This window comes from Melanerpes formicivorus, unplaced genomic scaffold, assembly GCF_026170545.1.
Source record: "Melanerpes formicivorus ecotype bairdi unplaced genomic scaffold, bMelFor1.0.p_v2 SCAF_50, whole genome shotgun sequence".
Lineage (NCBI taxonomy): Eukaryota > Metazoa > Chordata > Aves > Piciformes > Picidae > Melanerpes > Melanerpes formicivorus.
The window spans coordinates 3,008,136-3,028,500 of NW_027142402.1; the positions used below are offsets into that span (position 1 = coordinate 3,008,136).

At 47.7% G+C, this 20,365-nt stretch overlaps 1 protein-coding gene across 6 annotated transcripts in view; it reads left to right on the top strand.

The window, feature by feature from the left end:
* Positions 1–20,365, top strand: part of PRDM1 (PR/SET domain 1) — a 101,618-nt gene that overhangs the window by 77,300 nt on the left and 3,953 nt on the right. For 4 of the 6 annotated variants that reach the window (XM_068160467.1, XM_068160465.1, XM_068160464.1 and 1 more), the window contains 5 exons: positions 1,085–1,333; positions 7,809–7,928; positions 11,075–11,327; positions 18,678–19,786; positions 20,026–20,154. In XM_068160467.1, coding sequence (XP_068016568.1) covers positions 1,151–1,333; positions 7,809–7,928; positions 11,075–11,327; positions 18,678–19,786; positions 20,026–20,154 — 1,794 coding nt within the window. In that variant the 5' untranslated portion in view covers positions 1,085–1,150. Of the gene's footprint in view, positions 1–1,051; positions 1,334–6,274; positions 7,276–7,808; positions 7,929–11,074; positions 11,328–18,677; positions 19,787–20,025; positions 20,155–20,365 lie in introns of those variants that run through there. The other 2 variants (XM_068160462.1, XM_068160466.1) reach the window with 2 other exon arrangements.

The following is a 20,365-nucleotide window of genomic DNA, read 5'->3' on the forward strand; positions in this document are numbered from 1 at the left end:
GCTCTTCCACTCTTCGTGCTTCGTCGTTCCCGGAGCAGGGCTGTGAACTTCGCAGCAGCTGCCTGTCGGAAAGGCTAAAAAAGTGAAGGGATTTTACGCCGGGCTTGAAGGTCATTCCCAGCTACCGGCGTAGGCACAGGATTTGGTTGCTAAAGAACTTTAAGGAAAGAACCTGACTTCTTAGTACCTGTTCGGGGATAGGTTTGATGGCAGTGCTTCTGTCCTGGGTAGATAGAGGGGCTGAAGAACTTGGTGGACTTGTCCTGCGAGGCTCCTATCCAGCGCTTTGCGATAGTCATTATCGGAGGTATCATCACAATCAGAAGGCACAGAAAAAAACTTCTATTATTTTCTTTATTTGCCCTGCTCCTTATTTTTTTTTTCTTCCCCCTTTCCCCTCCTCCCCCCGCGAAAGTGTTACAGTGCTTTGTACAGTGCTGTTACTGCTGCGGTGATGCTGGCAGGATGTCGGCTTTCTCAGCCTTCCATGCCAAAGGATAAGGGGACGTCAGGAGGAGGCGGGGGGGGCCAGGTTGTTTTGAAAGTTGTTTGTGTGTTGAAAGCCGGTGGGAAAGTTCAGGCTTCCCCATTTGGAAGAGGCAAGGCTGGGTTCCGCTCTTCCAACATGCGCTTTCCATTTTTAGCTTCATTCAGACGCAGACAGCAGCTCCTTTCCTCTTCCTCTCCTTGTTTGTGACACTTCTGAGAGGCAGCTTTTCCACAAGCAACTAAGTGGTCTCACGGCCATGACCCCACGTTTTCTTCAGCATGGAATACTTTTTTCCCCTCTGAGGCATTAAGGAAAGGGTCTGAAAAAGGTAAAGGTTCTGTCAGCCTAGGGATTTCCCCCCCACCCCTTCTTTGTTTTTGTTTGCTCCTAGTTATTACTGAGGCCGGCGTTCTCAGGCGCTGCTTCAGTCAGAGCAGCTTCGTTTACACTGCTTTTTGGCTATTACTCAACTGTACCAACTATCCTGCGTACGCTTTTAAAGTGTCACAGACTGCAGTATTAGTCACGCTGTCTCAACGGAAACCACAACACTGAAGGACAATGAGGATTAAAGGCTGTTTTCTTATTTTCCAGGCTGCTACACAGTGTAGCTCGGACGCTGTGAGTTTCAAGAATCTGGTGAAAGGGAGAGAGTGGACAATGAAAATGGACATGGAGGATGCTGACATGACTCTGTGGACGGAAGCTGATTTTGAAGAGAAGTGCACATACATTGTAAACGACCACCCGCTGGATCCCAGTGCCGACGGAGGCACCCTAACTCAGGCAGAGGCTTCCTTGCCAAGGAACTTGACTTTCAAATATGCATCTAACTGCAAAGAGGTAAGCGGCAATGCTCTGGGGAAGGTTGGAGTCAGACAAGCCAAATCACAGCGCTTTGGAAAGTGTGTGCTCACCCTGGCTTCCCTTCTTTACCATGCACACACACCCCACCACCACCACCAAATGCTGCCTGCTGGCTTGTGAGCTGGGATCCTAATATCTCTTCTAAGAAACTGTGAGCTGGTCATCTGTCATGGAATATCTTCACTGGGAATCTCAGCCAGCCTGTCCCTGAAACTGGTTCTGTACCAATTTACAAATAGTTAAATTTTCACACAATTTGAACAGCATCTGAATAAGCATATTTAAACTGTGGGGTAGTTCTCTGTGCCAATTTCTAGACTGCTCCTTGCCAGGACCATTCATTGCCTCTGGCTCAGAGATTAAAGTGCCTCCCTTGTCCAATAAATAGCTTAAAAAGAAAAAAGTAGAGGGGATTAAAAAACAAAAACAAACCCCCAAAAAACCAACAAACCAACAAATTCCTGGAAATGTGCTTAATTATTTCTTTTTGTTTTCCCTTTGGTTATGAAATTGCTTTATTCTTTTTGTGAGGTTGCTGTGTTCCCAGCTTCCTAAATTCTTTAAAACTCCAGCGGGTCAGCTAAGGAAGTGATGGTAGAACTGTAACAAGCTTGACAGAAGAGTGGCTGAGGCTTAAATTAACTGTTGTTTATCTGGGACAGTATCTTCACTGGTAGCTCACCATGCGAGTCTGTCCTATCCTTGTCCCTGGAGTGGGTACATTCTTTGTTGTTGTTTCAGAAGGGCTGGAAAGAAATGAGCCCGGATGAGCAATTTGGTTTTGTGTTTACTCCTTCATATAGAGTAGCTATTATAGCTAGGTGTGATGTTCGGCGGGGTAATAACCCAAGGGACAACCCTTCATTTCTCCTTGTGCTGAGACTTGTGGTATAGCAGCTATTACCTGTGCTGCTGCTTTGGCTAAACACACTGACCACAGAGCTGAAAAGAAGAGGTACACTCATCTGTGCCTATCAAATATTTTCTTCCAAAGGAGGTGCTTGTTTAATCCTGCGTACAGAAATCGGGCCGGACCCCCCGCTGGAGGGTATTGGCACCGTGGAATTTAGCTTGGCAGCACATGATAAAGTGCCTAGTAGGTTTGGTAAGAGGTTAAAGCTAAATTCTCCTTAAAATCACTTTTCTCTTCCCATCTGCCCTGCCCTGCCCTGCAGAACTTTGGCAGAGAAAAAACTCACTCTGGAGGAAAAAAAAAGGTGTGAACCCTTGTTTTGTGTTGCATTGTTAGATAGGGCTTACTTTGGCTGAGACGGGGAGATGGAGCTGCAGCTCCACTGCGTGATTTGGGAGGATTTCTTGCTTGAAGGATGAGCTTGCAGCACGACAGCTCGGGTGACTGATTGGCTGCTTAGGCTGCTGGCTCTGTCTGCCCCTGTTTAGTCTTGCTGCCGCGGCAGGAGACGGCCGAGGAGCTTTCAAAATTCCCTGTGCTGTTTGGAAACACCGAGGTGTAATTTCTTTGTGCTATAGCTCAGGTCAGTGAATCAGGATAGAAGGATTGCTGCCATGTCTGTGTAAGAGGTGTGGAGAGAGAGAGAAGTTGTTGAAAGATTCCTGGTTCTTCCTTGTAAAATGTGACCTGTGCAGCTCCCTGCTAGTGGGAGTCTGAATATAGGACATCCTCCTTTTGTTCTCCAGAGTTTCCCTCAGTCTTTTATTTGTTCTGAGTAGTACCTACCATGAGGAGCAATAGGAACTTTCAAACTCTGAGTGTTTCTAAGGTAGCTCTGAAAGAAAGGGTAAATATGATGCCTTTTCCCCCCCACCTTCTGTGAAAGCTACAGTCCTGTGACTGTACAGGCAGGTCACTCATTTGCCACTTGTCTGCTAGCTGAAGTACTTGTCAATGGTGTAATCCACTTACATTCTATCAACTTCTTTTGTCATACCTTAGCTTTTCTTTCTGCTACTTTCCAAGTTTGGTTTTGTTCAGAGGGGTCAGGGCTGGGTGTGAGTTGCTCTTGCACATCAGTGTTTGTGGGGTCAGTAAAAGAACATGATTCTGGTTTTGACTTCATGGAAAACCACCGGAGTCCTGCCAGCAAAACGGGGCAGGAGAGGGGAGTGTGGGGGGAATTTTTTCACTTGCAAAAGGGTGAGGTAAGGCTTTGGGGGATGTCAACGTACGTGTTTGCCAGTGGGTTTCAGATGTGAGCTGTCTTCATGTAGCTTTGTCTGGCCGAGAGTCTTAAATGCTGAGTCAGTTTATTGACAAAAACATATATAATACATCGCTTGTGAAATGCTAATACTGTCATGATTAGATCATGAATCCCTGGTGCTGTCACGATTAGTGTTGTATCTCCAACTTGGAGTAGGAAAAGTACTGCGTGCCTGCTTGGAAGGGAGGAAGTACAACTGCTGTTGTTTGGGGAGGGTTGCTTTTTGTGCGTCTTTCCCCTTGCACGCTTTGCGAATCGAGTGGCTCCTCTTTAAAGGTTTATTGAATTTGCCAGAGAGTCCCTGACACGTCACACTCTTGTTTATTCTTGGATCTCAATCGGGAATTTTTTTTTTTCTGAGGGACACATTTTTCATTGTGAGTTCACAATGTGTGTCAGCATTTCAAAAAACATGAATTACTACTGCTCGTAACATCTTAGGCTGCCTGACTTCCACGAAGTCATTTATTGATTTCTCTGCCAGTTTTAGCAACTGACAGCAACAACAAAAAATGATGAAAAGCCAGTGCCAAGAGCATGCTCCAGAAGGGCAATGTGTGTATGATCTTTTTCATACAGATCTTCCAAACCAATATTTTCCCCTCTTGCTCTCAGTCTTTAAAGCCCAAACAGACCTTGATAGACAGTGCCAGTTATTCTGCTGTCTTGTGTATTACTTAGTGCCTCATCCTGGTCCGGGAGCTTGACAGAAGCATGTCTCAGCGAAGCCTTTACTTGTTGCATTTCTCTGATAAGGCTGTTTCTTAGAGACAGACCCTGAATCAGTGGTTTTGATGAGAGCAGTGATTTCAAGCTGTTAGGGAGGGCATGTGTCTGACCTCAGACTCTTGCTTTCCCGTATTGCTTTTATTGTATTTTTTAATTTGTGGTCCTCCAGGAAGAACTCTGAAAGCATTTTGTTTCATGGCATCTCTTGTAGAAAGCTGGGTAAAATTTGTCTGGGCTTACACAAGTAGAGCTAGTAGTTAAAAAGAAAACACAAAAATCAGTGTTACTGCAGGACACTGGATGAGCTTCCCTGTTTGCTTTTGGAGAGTCCTGTTGTTTCACTGAAGCCAAGATGGGTGTCTTCGCTGGGGTTTGGTTGCTGGCTTTTTCTAGAAGCAGTGGTCTCGTTGCAAAATGCATGAGGAGGGGTCGGCCTTGACACCCGGTGCCCTCTCTCCGAACACAGCTTGACAGAGCGCGCCTCTTCCACAGTGCCTTTTGATGTCGGCTCTGGGCCTGGAGCCCATCCGCCTGCTGTCCGGGGGCAGCGGGCAGGGCGGGACGTGCCCCGCTCCCGGCCCGGCGGGCTCCAGCCCTGCCCGTTCCCGCCGCCCCGCTCCCGCCTTCCGGCCCCCGGCGCCGCATTAGGACCCTGGTCAGTTCCAGGGCCGCCGCCGTCCCGGGCTGCTCCCGGCCCCGGGCTCCCCCCGCCGGGCTCCCCGGGCCGGGCAGCGCCGCTGCAGCGCCTGCAGGTCGCGGCTGCTCCCCGCTCGCCGGCCGGCTCCGTCCCGGCTCAGTCCAGCTGCATGAACTCGGCCCGGGTTCGGCGGCAGCCGCCGCTGCGTGCAGTGCCGGGAGCCGTCCTTGGGGCTGCAGGCTGCCGGCTCAGTTCTCTTGTCCTGGAAACGCTGCTTTCCAGACAGGGAAAATGTGTCAGCCGGCCCGCTGCGAGTGGGCTGGAAGTTGGAGCTGGGAAGGGAAAGCAGGTAGGGGTCTGTAGAGAGTAAACGGGTCCGAAACAGCGCCTTGCTCCTGCAGGGCACGGGTCTGACCCAGAAGGCTGCACACGGCCACTGAATGGGCTATTATCAGCGGGCAGCGAGCTCAGGGCACGGTCCCCCGCGGTTCTCTCTTCGGGAAGGGCTCATCGCCGAGAGGCAGCTATGTGCTGAAGGACACCTGGTGGACACAAGTCTGAAATGCTGCCCCGAGACAGCTCCTCGGCAGCCCGGAGATGGCTTTCCCTCCACTCTGGACGTGGCTACCCCTCCTCCACCACCGCAGCTGAACTTGCGGGGGGCACAACGGGGGCCAAAAGAGCTGACCAGAAAGGCACCCTCGGTTAAAGGTCGGCCTCGGTGTGGTTTAGCAAAACTTCAGTGCTGGCACACATGGATGTGCAGAACATCCTCTGCAAAATAACCTTGTGGGTGCAGGGTGAGAAATTGACTTCGTGTTCAGCTGTGCCAGGGGAGAAGCAAAAGTAAGGTGAACACCAAGAAGTATCTGCTGTGTCAGAGACACCAGTTCAGCGAGTGTTTCAAATTGACTGGTTCAAGGAGTGATTTCTAGAGATTCTGAGAATTGCATTAAAGTCATCTTAATTAAGGCCAAGATATTTTAAAACTGTGAAAAAAAACCTCAGGCTCCCATGCAGTAAAGCTGGTAGGGTATGCTGGTAGCTTGGTTGTGAACTTTTCATGAGAGGGCAGTTGGATGTAAATCAAGATATATGGGGAAGATGAGAAGAACATCTGCCTTTTTCAGCTCTCTCTGAGAAATGTATAAGCAAGACAAAAATAAAACTGAGCCACTGAGCTTGTTTCAGCTTGTGGTAGGTGTAGGAAGTTTTCTGGAAGTCCCTTTTCTCTCTTTTCAGTCCAGATGCACAGATCAATGGAGCATTTAACTACCTCTACTGATGATGTTGAATAATGTTTTTTGGTAGTGTGCTGAAACACATGTTGAAACACAGGCAAGCACAAACAGCCACCACATACACTCAGCAATCCGTTTCCGGGTGGATTACCTCCTCGATTCCATAGCTGTTATCTCTCCCCTGTATTTTGACATTTAACATACGAATTATGGTAGGCATTAGTTGTTTACTGGGATTTTTAATCTTGACCAGCACACAGGCAGCTATTTCTCTCTCCCCCTCCCTCTCTCACACCAAGGATGACACCACAGAAGAAAATGTAGCACAAGAAACTCACAAGGCTTAGCTAATTTATGAAGCGCTCTCTACAGCCCAGGGTTTTTACTGTCCTTTGCTGCAAGGGACTATTAGGAAAAAGAAATACTCCTTGAAGTGAGCTCTCTGCAAGGTCTGCTGAGTGCTAAGCTGCTTTGGTAAGAAGGTCAGTTCCTTGTGGGGTACAGACAGCCGTAATCTCAACTCTTTATGTTGGTCAACCACTTCTGCCACTCCTGTCTGGTTCTGAAGTGCTGGTGAGCAAAAAGACAAGTGGCGAGGAGACAGGAGTAATAGAACCTGCCATGAGAGTTTGGTTCTGATACCAAATTAATGGGCTTTTTATCATCTCCCCCCACCCACTATCTGTGCAGCAGGATTAGTCTTGCAAAGGCTTGGGGGTTTGGGTTTACAAAACTGTTGGTTTCCTAACATTGTTTGGACACATCGACTTGAAGAAGATGTGTGAGGAACAGAGAGAGACAAAACCAATAACTCAGCAGTGTTTTGCAAAGGGTTACTCCAAGGCACGTTCTTCTGAATAATGATGAATTGCTTCCTGATTTGTGGTCAGTGACTTTTTTTTGGGTATAATTACTGTCAAGAAGGAAGCAGCAGAAGCAGAGTACATTTCTTAGACCTCGCATAGTGGAGCATTTTCATCAAAACCCTCACGCCTTTTTGACCAAACCCACTTGACATGTTACCGGAACTGCTGCCTCCTTTTTATAAAGGAGGGTGATCTGTGAGTACATGTCCCACAGCCATCTCATATTCTGTTTGGTATGCCACTGTCTGCTGCTGAGACAATTGTAGGTCTCTTTCTTTTCTTTTGTTCTTCTTTTAGCTATCAGGATGGGGATAGAGCAAAGATGATGGGGTGGGGGGAAAGAGGGAGGTTTCATTTTGATGTGGAGGAGCAGTCATTCCAGTTCCTAACTTACTAGAAAAGTGAACTCTGTAGCAGTGAAGCAATTGAGAGCTGTTGGCTGTTTTTGTTTGCTGGAGCTAGACTTGTGGGAGTTGCCTCTGACAGGAGAAATAATTTCAGAAGGTGTTTGACAGCCTCTGTACATTTCACTTGCTGTTTCTCCTTATAAAAAGTGTATCTTCACAGAGTACATTTTCCAGGCAGCTTTCAGCTGTGGCTTCTGTGTGTCTGGTAAGATGCTGGTCGTGTCCTACCCAGCACGGTTGTTAATTTCTCTCTCCTGTCCTGAACCGCCACAAAGAAATTTCCTTCACTGATTTCTTTCCCTTGTTAAATTCGGGGGACAGGGGAGAGGAAGGAAGACTTTTTGATTTCTCCTGGCAAGGAACTGATCCTGTGCTGCTCTTCTTGTAGGTCACTGGAGTTATAAGCAAAGAGTACATCCCAAAAGGAACGCGCTTCGGACCCCTGATAGGAGAGATCTATACCAGCGATACAGTTCCCAAGAATGCGAACAGAAAATACTTTTGGCGGGTAAGCAGGAAAAAACAGCACCATGTTGTGGCAGTAAGCAGATCACTAAATGAGTACAGCTGAGAAGCTGGGTCACTTCCTGCTTCAGAGCTCTCTGAGTGCAGGGGGCAACTTCTGTCCGCTGCCAGGCACCACCAGAGCCTGTGGGGCGAGCTAAGATGAGTAAATAAATGCCTGGCTGCTTTGTATTTAGGTAGAGAGAGAGAAAGCAGGGGAGATGCATAGCTCTTCTCTTGGCTCTGTCTTCTGGAACAGATCAGTGCTTGATTGTGTAAAGGAATACTTCTGCTTCTTGCAGTAGGGGCAAGTGATTTTGCGTTTCTTCAGAGCGGAAAGTCACTCTTGTTTATGCAAATATCACCTATCCTTGTTTTTTCCAGCTGTGAAGAAGCTTGAAAGTGCTGCATAATCTTTTTACTCTGAAACTCTCATGCATGTTGTGGCATTTTTTCCTTTTCCATTTTGAATAGGACTGCTATAACACAGTGGTAGTGGCCTTCAGCATCTCTCATTCAAGTCATAAGCTTTTCTAGTCTACTTCAGAAGGTGTTAAAAGAGCAACCTACTGGTCTTAGTGAAGGGAAAAATCCATTGCTGCCAAACAAACACTAGGGGTGATGCCTAATCTGCACTCTGTAGTATAGGCTGGAAGGGAGCACCAGCTAGCTTGTTTTGGCTTGGGAAATCTGTGCTGGGGAATCTACTTCCAGTTTATCAGTTCACATAATCCTCAGTTTCCTTTCAGACCCATTATTAATTATTAGAGAACATTCCTTCAGCCCCATCTCCTTCCATGGATTTGTTTTGCTGCCTTCTAGCCATTTAGGTTGTGTCTAAATCACCGGATTTGGGAGTATACCCAAGCCTCTGTGCCCAGGTGCCTACCTTAGCAATATCCTGACCTCATATCCAGGTGAAACACAGGGCAAGCACCAGTGTTCCCCACACCCCTTTCTTCCTACCTAATTGCATCATTTTGGTTTTCTCAGATTGTCTGTGTGCAGTGTAATACAGCATTGCACAGGCAGTTATTTGCATGAGTGTCCTTACCAAGCAGCAGCTGCTTTCACATTCATGAGGCTTGGTTCTTGTAGCTGAATTTTTTTGGGAGCTTGTGTCCAGTGTAGGTGACACCAGTCCACCAGCCCCAGTTCTGCTGGTTGTGAATAAGACACTGGGAAGAGGGGCTGTTAACCATCTTGCAGGACTTCATTCTGTACTGCAGCGAGAAAGGTGACATCATTCCCAAGATGAGATTTTAAGCCTCAGTGCGGAAGCATCCTCAGAAATAATATCCTAGGAGCCATCTAAGCATTGTTAAATTCCCTGTTATAATCTCTTGATGCGTTCAAGACAGGCTGCTGCACCAAAAACGAATTCCTTCCTAGGGCTCTGACACAGGCTTGCATATGCAAAGGAAATTGTGGGAGATAACTTCCCACATGTTATTAAAGGCATCCTGGGCGTGCTGGCAGGAGCAGGAACATCTGCTGCGTGCGCAGGGGGACGCTGCCTTCGCCTTGCCCGCGCGAGGGGAGCGGAGCCAACGTCATTTCTGGGAACCCTGCCGTGACTCAGCACATCAGGCCTCGCCTTCCCCAGAATAGGTGGGAGCCCGGTGGGGTGGCCTCGCCTCGGCCAGAGCACGGTTACCTGTCACCGCGTGGCGGCCTTCCCGCTTTGGGAAGCGGCGGCGGGCGTCGAGCGCCTCAGCCTCACGTTCCTGGAAGTTTGCAAGCCGGGGTGAGCAAAGAAACCCGAGGGCTGCTCCTGGTGCAGCGCGGCTCGGCCGGCTCTCTTCCATTTTCTCATAACAAACACACCGCAGAATCTCTCGCAAGCTGCTTTGATGAGGCCACATGTATTTCCCCCTTCTCAGTTTACAGGAAGTTGCTCTTAAAGAAAGTGATTCTGGTGTTTACTGCCCGCGTTAAAGGGCCAGGCTGCCTCACCCCTCTCCGCTGGTGGCTCTCGGAGAGGAGAGGAGAGGTCCCGGCTGGCTGGCGGGTGCTCGCGGGGCCCGCTGCCCGGCCAGGTAGGTGCAAGGGACACTGGAGTGAACACTGAGACAGGAATACGCCATGGAGTGTTTTCCCTCTGAGATAAGCTCTGTCTGCCCTTTGGAAAGGCATTTCCTGCCCAGTGAGGTGCATGGATGGTGCAAGCTACTCCCGCTGCCAGTGTGTGGCTTTTGCCCAGTCATCTGTTTTGTGAAACTCAGGCACCCCATTTCATCCAGCACAGAGCTCATCCCTGCCATGAGTAAGGGATGTGTCTTTAGCAAGTGTGTCTCTGGATTTGTCTTGAGTTTATTTTCTTTTTTCTTATCTTTTTTTCTTTTTATTTTTGCCATGGGGAGGGGGTGATTTTCTTCCTTAAGAAACAGTAGCTTCTGTCAGTCATTGGGATTTATTTCCCCCACCCAGGCCTCCTAACATTTTTTCAGATTGATGTTTTCTCTCCCCTCTGTGGACAAGCCAGGACGTGTCTCTGGATAGGAAAAGTGAATTCTTGTCGGCCAGCCCCTCTCTAGGTCTTCCTTAAGTTACTGTGGCAGGTGAAGTTCATCTCTGCCTCGCCCTGCCCTTCTACAAAAGGGTTACAGTCCAGCTATGAGCAAGTGTTGCTTTAGGACTCTGGGGGGGTGGAGGATGTTTGCATAGTTTAAATCTTTGGGTGGAGGTGGTAGGAAACTGCAAGTACAGAGGCCATAGAAAAAGGCGAGAAGGATTGACGTAGCACAGCCACTCAGTCTTATACACAGGTGACTCAAAGCATTAATGCAAGCATGCACTCAGACCTGCAGTCATTAGCATCACTCACTTGTTGATCATAGGACCAGGAAAAGCACTCCAAGGTAGACTGTTGGCGCAGGGAGAGTACTCTGCCTGTCAGATTTTGGGTCTGATGTGTCTGTACTAGCAGAGGCATGGGCAAAGCAGAAAGGAAAAGGTGACTGTGACCTTTGAATAAGCAGCTCTTCTGTTAACACAGAGAATAGAATAGGTGGAAAGGGCTTCAATTCTTTCAGTAGTATCTCCTTGTGGGAAAAGGAAAAAGTCTTCTCTCTTTTGCCTCAGGATGCTGTGCTCACACGTAGCTCCCTGTGTGCACACCCCCTCACGAGCGCTTCCTCTCTGTTCCAGATCTATTCAAGTGGTGAGCTTCACCACTTCATTGATGGATTTAACGAGGACAAGAGCAACTGGATGCGTTATGTAAACCCTGGCTACTCTGTTCAGGAACAGAACTTGGCTGCTTGTCAGAATGGAATGAACATCTACTTCTACACCATCAAGCCCATCCCTGCCAACCAAGAGCTGCTTGTGTGGTATTGCCGAGACTTTGCAGAGAGGCTGCACTATCCCTCCTCCAGAGAGCTGACAATGATGAACCTCAGTAAGTGGATTACAGTATGAACAAGGAATGCTAGCAATGTCTCTTCTGCCTATATGATCTAATAATAAGTTGTATAATTACACTGCTGCATCATCTGTTGTGTCACAGTAGGCTGCTTGGAGTGGAAAAAGGGAATTAAACCCAACACAACAGAAGGAGTTCCTTGTGGCTGTTCAAATGTAAACAGAGTACAAAAAAATCTGAACAGCTACTGGTTTACAATCTGAAAGTCTGGGCAGGCAACCTGAATATATCCTCTGCCCTCAGAACCCTTGGTTCACTCTCAGGCTTTCCAAGTCCAGACCTTATAGCACATTGAGCCAAAGCCTGCTTCGATAGCATATACTCAAAGCTGTCCAGTAATGCTCCCAAAGGGCTGCCCTCACTGCACAAGGAAGTGGCCATGTGCTGTGACTCTATCTAGGTGTCTGACAAAACACACTTTGCACAGTACCCTTTGAACCTTCCATCTATGCTTGCTTATCTTATGGGAGCAAACCTCCTGCGGTCTTCTCATCTGCTGACTCGTTTTTTAAACTCATTTCATCCCCCTGTCTTGGCTGTGTATCACAGCTTTCATTTTCTGTTCAAAAATAGCAGTGCTGGCAGCAGGGGGAAGAGGTACTTCCAAGAGTTTATCTCCATGTTCCTCTGTGGTTTCTGACCATTTCCAGCCTCAGTGCTTCTTGACTCATAGTTTAATCACTGCCTAGCACCTCACTCAGAGCCCCTTGAAAAGAGGGGGTGGTTCTTGATGACTTCTGATTTGAATTCTAGGATGCCTCTTCTCCTTTTAGCTGCTCTGAGCTAGAGCAGAGCATTCTTTTCTCCTTCTGCCAATGCCTACACTGAAATTTGAAGGAAAAACTGTAAAAGCAGGGTGGTTGTAGGTTTTTTTTAATAAAAAAGACTATTTACTGCTATTTGGCAAAAAATGCTTTGAGGATCATTAGAGCTAAAGTGGAAACCTTTGTTAAGAAAATGAAGCAAGACCTTGAGATTAATCTGTCCTTCATGGATGTCATAATCAAAAGTCCATCTGTCCTTCAGGGATGTCATCTTTTCACCATTTTTGTTCTCTATATTTAGTAGGAAAGACCAAATTACTATCTGTTAAGGGCAGAGGGAAGAAAAGGAGGGAGTGTCCTATGTTGCAATATTCCCTATTCAAAAAGTCTCTCACTGATTCTGTCATCTTTGCACATATGTCATTTCACCACTGGCTGTGTGGTTTTATTTCCTGATGTGATGAACTGTTGGCTTTTCTTTTGGACCTCCATGTGGGACAAGACAACAGCAGTAAGGTTTCCTGGGGATGAGGAGTTTGTGATGATCCAGCCAGACACATCTGGCCGCTAGTTAGGAGGATCCACAAGTGTAGCCTCAGTCTCCTCCATCTGCTGGTGTCTCAGGTTGCCTGGCAGAAGTAGCAAGGAACGTAGTTGTATAGTGTCAACTAATTACCTGGTTACTCTTACTCAGGTCAAAACTAGGAGTGTCTGGACATGTGCAGAATAATCCATCTGAGCAGAAGCAGGCTCAATAAGTGGATTTAAAGAGACAGAATCTTGAGCAATAGTTGTGTAGTTCAGCCTTTACATTTGAGAGAGCAGCTTTCTCAGTATTTGCTGAAGGCCCTGCAGCAACAGTTGAAGCAAGGATGACTTTTCCAGTGTTAGTACTGGAACTAGATGAGTTGAAAGTCAATGTAAGCACCGTTTGGTTTTCCTCTTCCCTCTCCTTGCAGGACACTTTTAGTCACATCTAAAATCAGTGAGCATCCTGCTGCCTCTGTCACAAGCCTGGCCAAGGCACCCTCACACTGCATTCACCTATGAATGAAGTGCAAAAAGCTTGCCCCCAAATTGCTAGCATCCTGCAACAGCTGCAGACCCCATCAAAACATCTGAACAGCATCTTGCTATGGGAGACCCCCACTGACCTCCTCAGCCCCCTAAAAAGTCAGGAAAGTCCTCTCCATCCAAATGATTGCTAATCATTTGGGGTTTAAAGTGGTTTGGCTGCCTGCAGCAGGAGGCAAGCATCACTGCCTCTCCCAGCCCCTGGCTGATGGTTTTGGCACTCTCTGAGGAAGAGGAAGGGAAAGTTGGGATCCAGGTCCCAGTGTAGGCTGAAGTCAGGGCTCCCTCCCCATGTAGGGCCGCAGCACTGCCAGCCTGTGGCTGTGGTGTGTTGTGCCCAGCTCCCTCCCTCCATCCCATCTTGGCTGTGCAGAGCACGTTGGTGCCTGCGGGAGGCTTTGGAAGAGCTGTGCCTTGGCTGGTTGCCCAGCACAGGAGAGGCCACCTGGGACACACACCTACAGAGAGCTCCCAGTCTTGCCAACTTAAAATATAGGCAGCTGCTTTAGGTGCCTCAGGGGTTTGGGGATCACGGTCTTGGGAGTTCAGCACCTCAGTTCCTCTTTAAGCACCCAAGTGGGATGGGCCTCCGGGGAAAAATGTATCAGAGAATTTCTCTGGCTTTATTTCCTGTAATTAGTGGCCTCAAAAATGAGAGAACTACCACTTGAGAGCATAAATATATTTACACATCCACACAGAACATCTATTTGCCTCTGTAACAGCAAACTTTCAAATTAAAGGTAACTTCTGCAGTGTTAGTTCATTGGTGCCGTAGAAGGAAAGCATCCCCATTGAAGACAGCAATTAGGGAGGGACTTAGTTATGGCTTTTACCCTGTCCTCTGTGTTTTCTTGAACTGGGGCCTTTGACCCAGTCCTCCAGACGCTGAAGCACACACCTTCCTTCATGGCTGTGATTAGCTCCAAGTGGAGCTACGTAACTCCAAGTGGATGTTGAAGTGCTTGCAGGAGTTGCACAATATCCACAGTATCCCAGCGGTGGAAACTCAGTCTCATGTCAAACCATCCTGTTCTCCTTCCTGCCTGTTTGGAGGCCACTGATGTTGGATCTTCCTATCAAGCTTTGAGCTGTGCCACCTTCAGATGGTGCCATTGCCCAGTAAATGGTTTTTAGTGCAATAAGCACAAGACTTCTAGACTCTGCCGACCAGAAAAGCAGTCTTTGGTAATTTGCTAAATGCACTTAACCTCATTCAGCTGGGCCCTCAGAGTGTCTTTTTTAGCCTGGGATATGTTCTTTTTGGACTAGCAAACAGACTTGAGGTAATTTGCTTTGGGGGGTCCACACAGTTTGCCATTTCACTCCTACCTCATCATAGGATTTTTATTTTGGGATGGAAGAGGGTGGAGAGGATAACAGGTTAAAAAAACAAACAACTCTAAACCACCACACCAAAAAACCCCCAAACAATTGCCTTGACTCAGGACATGACTATTTGATAATAATGTTCATGTATTGCAATCATGATGCAACTTCCTGCTGCTCATGTCATGTTTGTCTCCTCAGTCAAGTGCAGGCAGGTGACATCTTCTGGTCAGGCTTCGGGAGGAGAGGTTGAGTTGGGGGAAGGCAATTTGCCTATTTACAAAACATTGGGCAATCTTTTTGTTTTGTTGGCAGGTTCAGCAAGACTAAATTATTCAAAAATCTTTGATTCTATGAAGATTAATTTTGTAATGCTGCTTTCTTTAAATGTGGTTTGTCCTTTTCTTCTTCCTGCTGGCCCTGACACGCTGGCCATCAGTTAAGCCCTTGCCGCTCGCTTTCCCTTTTGTTTACTGGGCAGTTTCACTTTCTGGTTTTGAAGCTTTTCTATGTGGGTTGAGAGGAAACATCTGCACTTGCTTAGGAAAAAAAAAAAAAGCAAAGCCTCCTGGAATCTTCAAAAGAGCTCAGGAAAATGATTCTGAAATGATATGAGAGGTTGTCTTCACAAAACCAGAATTGGTGGGCTAAAGCCGACTGGACACTGAGGGTGATGTGAAGGCTGCCTTAAAGACTTTCTCTGTGCAAAAGGGTTTCAAAGGCATATCTCACCCTGCTTTGGGCACAGTTAGAAAACAAGATGATCAAATTATAGACTTGTCAATGCTGGTCTCCATTCTCATTTTGAGTGGAAACTCTCTTTGTTTTCGCCTGCTTCACGACTTCGAGGTTCTCTTCCTTACTAGCAAAAGAGGTTCTTAATTTAGACCGAAAATGTGAATCGGCACAATTCAGCTGCACCACTCAACGTGCTCGGTGCCATCTCACTCCTGAAATTACTGCTGAAATTCCTGCCTGCCTGCCTGCAACCGTTGTTCAAGTTTGTAGATAAACCCAGATCACTGTTTTTATGAAGTCTCCCTCTCTCGGGCTGCAGCTCGGAGCATTAGAAACGAGAGCAAAGCCTACAGCTCTGCAGCGGTTCCAGCAACTGGAACACCCACATTGGAGTGACTTCAGGCAGCCCCTCGAGTCTTATTAATACTTAAAAGTAAGAGGAGTTTTTCCCTTTTCCTCTTGCACGCACTCACTAATCTCAGATCTGAGCAAACACTCTGTTGACCTCAGTTAGAAGTGGATCAGGCTCCTAAAGAGGCACGTCTGGGGTTTTTTCTTTCTCTTCTCCCGCCCCTCCCTTCAGATCAGTAACTCAGAAATGCAGCTGCGCTGCTCTTGTTTTGTCATGAACCTCTTTTCTCTGTAACTCTCTGACCACAGAAATTACACAGATCTTGGATGTGTCTATACTTAGTGTATTTACGTGTCTAAGAGGGTGGGAGGGAGACATGCACCTCAGGAGGGAGAGGGAGACACGGTGATGAGGGAGAGTGAGACACGATGATCACAACTTTGAAGAAAAGAATCAATTTATAAGAAATACATTTCTTTAGCCTTGAAGTATGGCTCCTTTAAGAGCAACAAGAAGGGTTGTAAACCTCTCAATCTCTTTCAGCCCTGCTTTAAATCCATGCTCAGGCCCCAAACCTTGGCCCCCAACATCACCTTCTCTTGTTTTACACAGTGCTGACACACTTGTTTATGTTTTGTTCTCTCTGCTGTTCCCAAGCATCCCTTGTGCTCAGGTAATAATGGAAAAAGCCAAGGGGAGATTTCTGGACCAAAGATAGTTTGCAGTCTAAAGAGCTGTCAGTGCAATTTGTGCCTGGATATGGAAATTAGTAGGAGGGAAAGCTTTGCTGGGGAAACTGTGAAGGGAAGGAGAGAGCAGTTTTTTCTTTAGGCTGTCAAGTGGGGACCTGTGCCTGTTGCACAAAGCAAGTTAGGCTCTCGATGTGAGCTTCCTTTCTGTCACTTGTGGGCTTGCTCCAGCCCATGAGGCATGTTTGTCCCCACCCTAATGCTTAACCTTGTGAGAGCAGGAGCCGTTTCCCCAGCTGCAGCAGCGCTGGTTTCTCTATCACTTTTCCAGCAGCGCCAGCACTTCTCCTTCCTCTTCCCCTCCCCCCGGATTCTTTTTTTTTCTTTAAAAGAGAAAAGTGTCAATTTGAACTTCCTGCTCAGCAGACCCCACTGAGAAACTGATATGGACCTGATAAGGTGGTATTTATTTATTTTTCTGCTGTGAGGCTTCACAAGTCCTGCTTCCCCCGCCCCTGCCCAGCTTTCAGTACTTCCCGGATACTTCCCGATGCTGATAGCGTCACCAGGAATGTTTGCTCTGGGATGCTGGCGTGGTGACAGGCAGCTGATAAGAAGATGTAGATAATATTATCCACAGGGCCATTGTGAACCCAGCAGGCCCTCCATACCCTGAAATCTGGGTGGACACCTAGAAAATGAGTTACCAGTCGACAAAGTGACCGAGGAAAGGAGTTGAGTTTTAGTGCCAGACAGTGCAACATGTTAGTAATTTATTTTTGAATGAGCTCTGCATTAAACCTCAACATCAAGAGAAGTAACTGCAGTCTGCATGCTTCTGTGCCTATGTGCTCACTGTACAGCACAGCCTATGGTTCATCCCAGATGTTTTAACTGAACAGAACTCTTCAGCTGCTTTTCACTGCAGCTTGAAAATACACCAACTGGCCACACAGTGTAAATTCGCTTGCTGCCAGCCCGATGCTTGTTTGAGAAAGGATGCTGCTGTAGAAGCCACTTACTGGGAACAGAAGCATGCTTTGAAAGCAGTTGTTTTCTTAGGTACAGTTAGTAGATGGCTGTTTCTTTGCCTTATAGGGTAATGTTGCCAAACATTAGATTCCATCAGGGCAGTGAATAGTGAAGCAAAGAATCCATGGTGAAAGCTCCCTGGTCATTGTCTCTTCCCATCTTCCTCACTGGGTTCAACTGGTCCTCTAAAAAAATCAGACAAAAATAATTGTTTCTCACCTCAGCCAGTGAAGTAAGGACAGTCAGTCACAAAAGATGTTTGGCTAAAGGGCTGCAACACTTTCAAGTGACAGACTCATTGGCATTGTCCCCCCGCTGGAAAACCCTGCACGTAGCTAACCACAAACACATGAAACCTTGTGGTAGTTTTTCCTCTATAATAAAATATCTTAAAAGTCATCATTTCAAGATTATACAACTATTAACCCCGAGAGATTAGATAAAAGCAGGCTTCTTTCTCTGTTGAAGACATCTCTCAGCATCCTGTTTCTGTTATGCCTAGATAAGAAGGTAGAGTCCCTCAATGCAGAGTGTGTGCCTCGAACTGAGCCAAATGGACGCTAGCTTCTGTTTCCTTCTAAATACATACTTCTCCCCTCCACCACCACCCCTTATTTTTTAAAGTACATTTCATCTTCAGCTGGAGCCAAGCAGTCCTGCTTGCTTTTGCTTTGCTTCAGCATTTTTTTTATAAAGCACAGCTGTAAGCAGAGGAGTTTTGCATAGAGGGAATGCCACAGAAATCGGCAGTAAATAGCCCGCTTTGTTGTAGATGTTCCTAAGCAGTATATTTAATGAGTAATGATCTGTTTACTGATGGAGAATACCTTCTCTTTGAAGAAGGCTTTCATCCTAGCCAGCCATGGGGTTTTTGGTACTGTAAGTAATTGAACTGGCTGGTGAAGTGACTGCTGCGGTTTGGCAAAAGCCGATTTGTCATGCCTTGTTATTTTACTGAGGAACCTTTCTGGGAGCCTGCCTTCTGCAGAGTCCTCCTGTTAAACCTGCCATGTGAACAAATACTCCTTAACTGCAGTTATTAGCCGGCTGCTTAAACGGCCATTGGACAGCAGACTGGTAAGGGGAGAGAAAGGTGAAATCGATTTGCAAAGAGGAGGCTAGCACTCTGCGAACGACTCGGTATCCCATCGATTAGCAACGCCTTTATGAACACTTAACACCAAGGGGCATTTCTTCACTCAGAAATTGGTTTTTGGGGGGAGTTAAATGAGTGCTCATCTCTGAGAGCGGCCCTTCCTTCCCACTAAACTTGTAGGAGTCAGGTTGTGTTTTGACAAGAGATAATGACAGTGGCCTGTCTAATCATTACCTTGTCTTTGTGTTTCAGCACAAACCCACGGGAATCCAAAGCAGCACAGCGCTGATAAAGATGAGCTTTATCAGAAAAGCGTCCCAAAGAAGGAGCACAGCGTGAAAGAAATCCTGAAAATGGAATCCAACCCTCCAAAGGGAAAAGACTTCTTCCAGACCAACATTTCACCAGTTACTCCAGAAAAAGACTTGGACGATTTGCGTAAGAACTATAGCCCGGAGAGGTGTTTCTTCCCTCGAGTTGTTTACCCGATCCGACCTCACATTCCAGATGACTATCTGAAAGCTTCCCTAGCATACGGGATGGACAGACCCAGCTACATTACTCACTCACCCATCCAGACGTCTACTACACCGAGTCCTTCCGGGAGGAGCAGCCCAGACCAAAGCTTAAAAAGCTCCAGCCCCCACAGCAGTCCGGGGGTCACGGTGTCCCCTCTGGCACCCCCTTCCCAAGAGCACAGAGAGCCGTACTCTTACTTGAACGGATCCTACGGCTCGGAAGGATTGGGGTCTTACCCTGGCTATGCACCCCCTGGCCACCTCCCACCTGCCTTCCTGCCATCCTATAACCCTCACTATCCCAAATTCCTGTTACCTCCGTTCAACATGAGCTGTAATAACCTGAGCGCATTGAACAATATCAACGGCATCAACAATTTCAATCTCTTCCCAAGGATGTATCCTCTCTATGGCAACCTGATCAGCGGGGGCAGCCTTTCCCACCACATGCTGAACCCCACCACCCTCCCCAGCTCACTGCCCAGCGAAGGAGGCCGTCGCCTGCTGCAGCCTGATCATCCCCGAGACTTCCTCATCCCAGCCCCTAACAGTGCCTTCTCGATCACGGGCGCTGCTGCCAGCATGAAGGACAAGCCGTGCAGCCCCACCAGCGGCTCACCCACAGCTGGCACAGCAGCCAGTTCAGAACACATAATGCAACCTAAACCTACCTCAGTGGTGTTGGCTGCCACGGGCGGTGAAGAAGCCATGAATCTCATTAAAAGCAAGAGGAATGTGACTGGGTACAAGACCCTCCCATACCCACTGAAGAAGCAGAACGGGAAGATCAAGTATGAATGCAACGTTTGCTCCAAGACCTTCGGCCAGCTCTCCAATCTCAAGGTAGGCAGTGGAGAAGGAGGCAGGAGCCTTCTGGAATGGCAGGCTGCTATCAGCCTGGGCTTAGGATGGCACCCCTGGCAAGAAAGCATGGCTGTAGAGACAGGGTTTCAATCCTGATGCCACCTAACGAACTAGAGAACGTTGTATCTTGGCAATGGGAGCCTTCTGCTAACTTCAGGGAAGCACTTGTGTTACAGTTCTGGAAACTGCAAGCTGTTAATTGCTTTGTTTCTCCCTAGGTGCACCTCCGAGTACACAGCGGGGAGAGACCATTTAAATGCCAGACTTGCAATAAAGGCTTCACGCAGCTGGCTCACCTCCAGAAGCACTATCTGGTACACACGGGAGAAAAGCCCCACGAGTGTCAGGTAGGTAGCACGCCGCAGAGACCTCCTTTCCCGGGCGGCTGAAGGGCTGGCAGGGCTCACACACACCCTTGGTGGTGCGTGGGGAGGGCTGTGACAAACCGGTGACTGTTCAGGGCTGGAGTCTGTCCCGCAGCCGTTCCCAGCCCTGCTGCAGCAGCCAGCCTCTGTGAGACAGCAGGGCTGCCTCCAGCCCGCGAGAGACACATCTGCT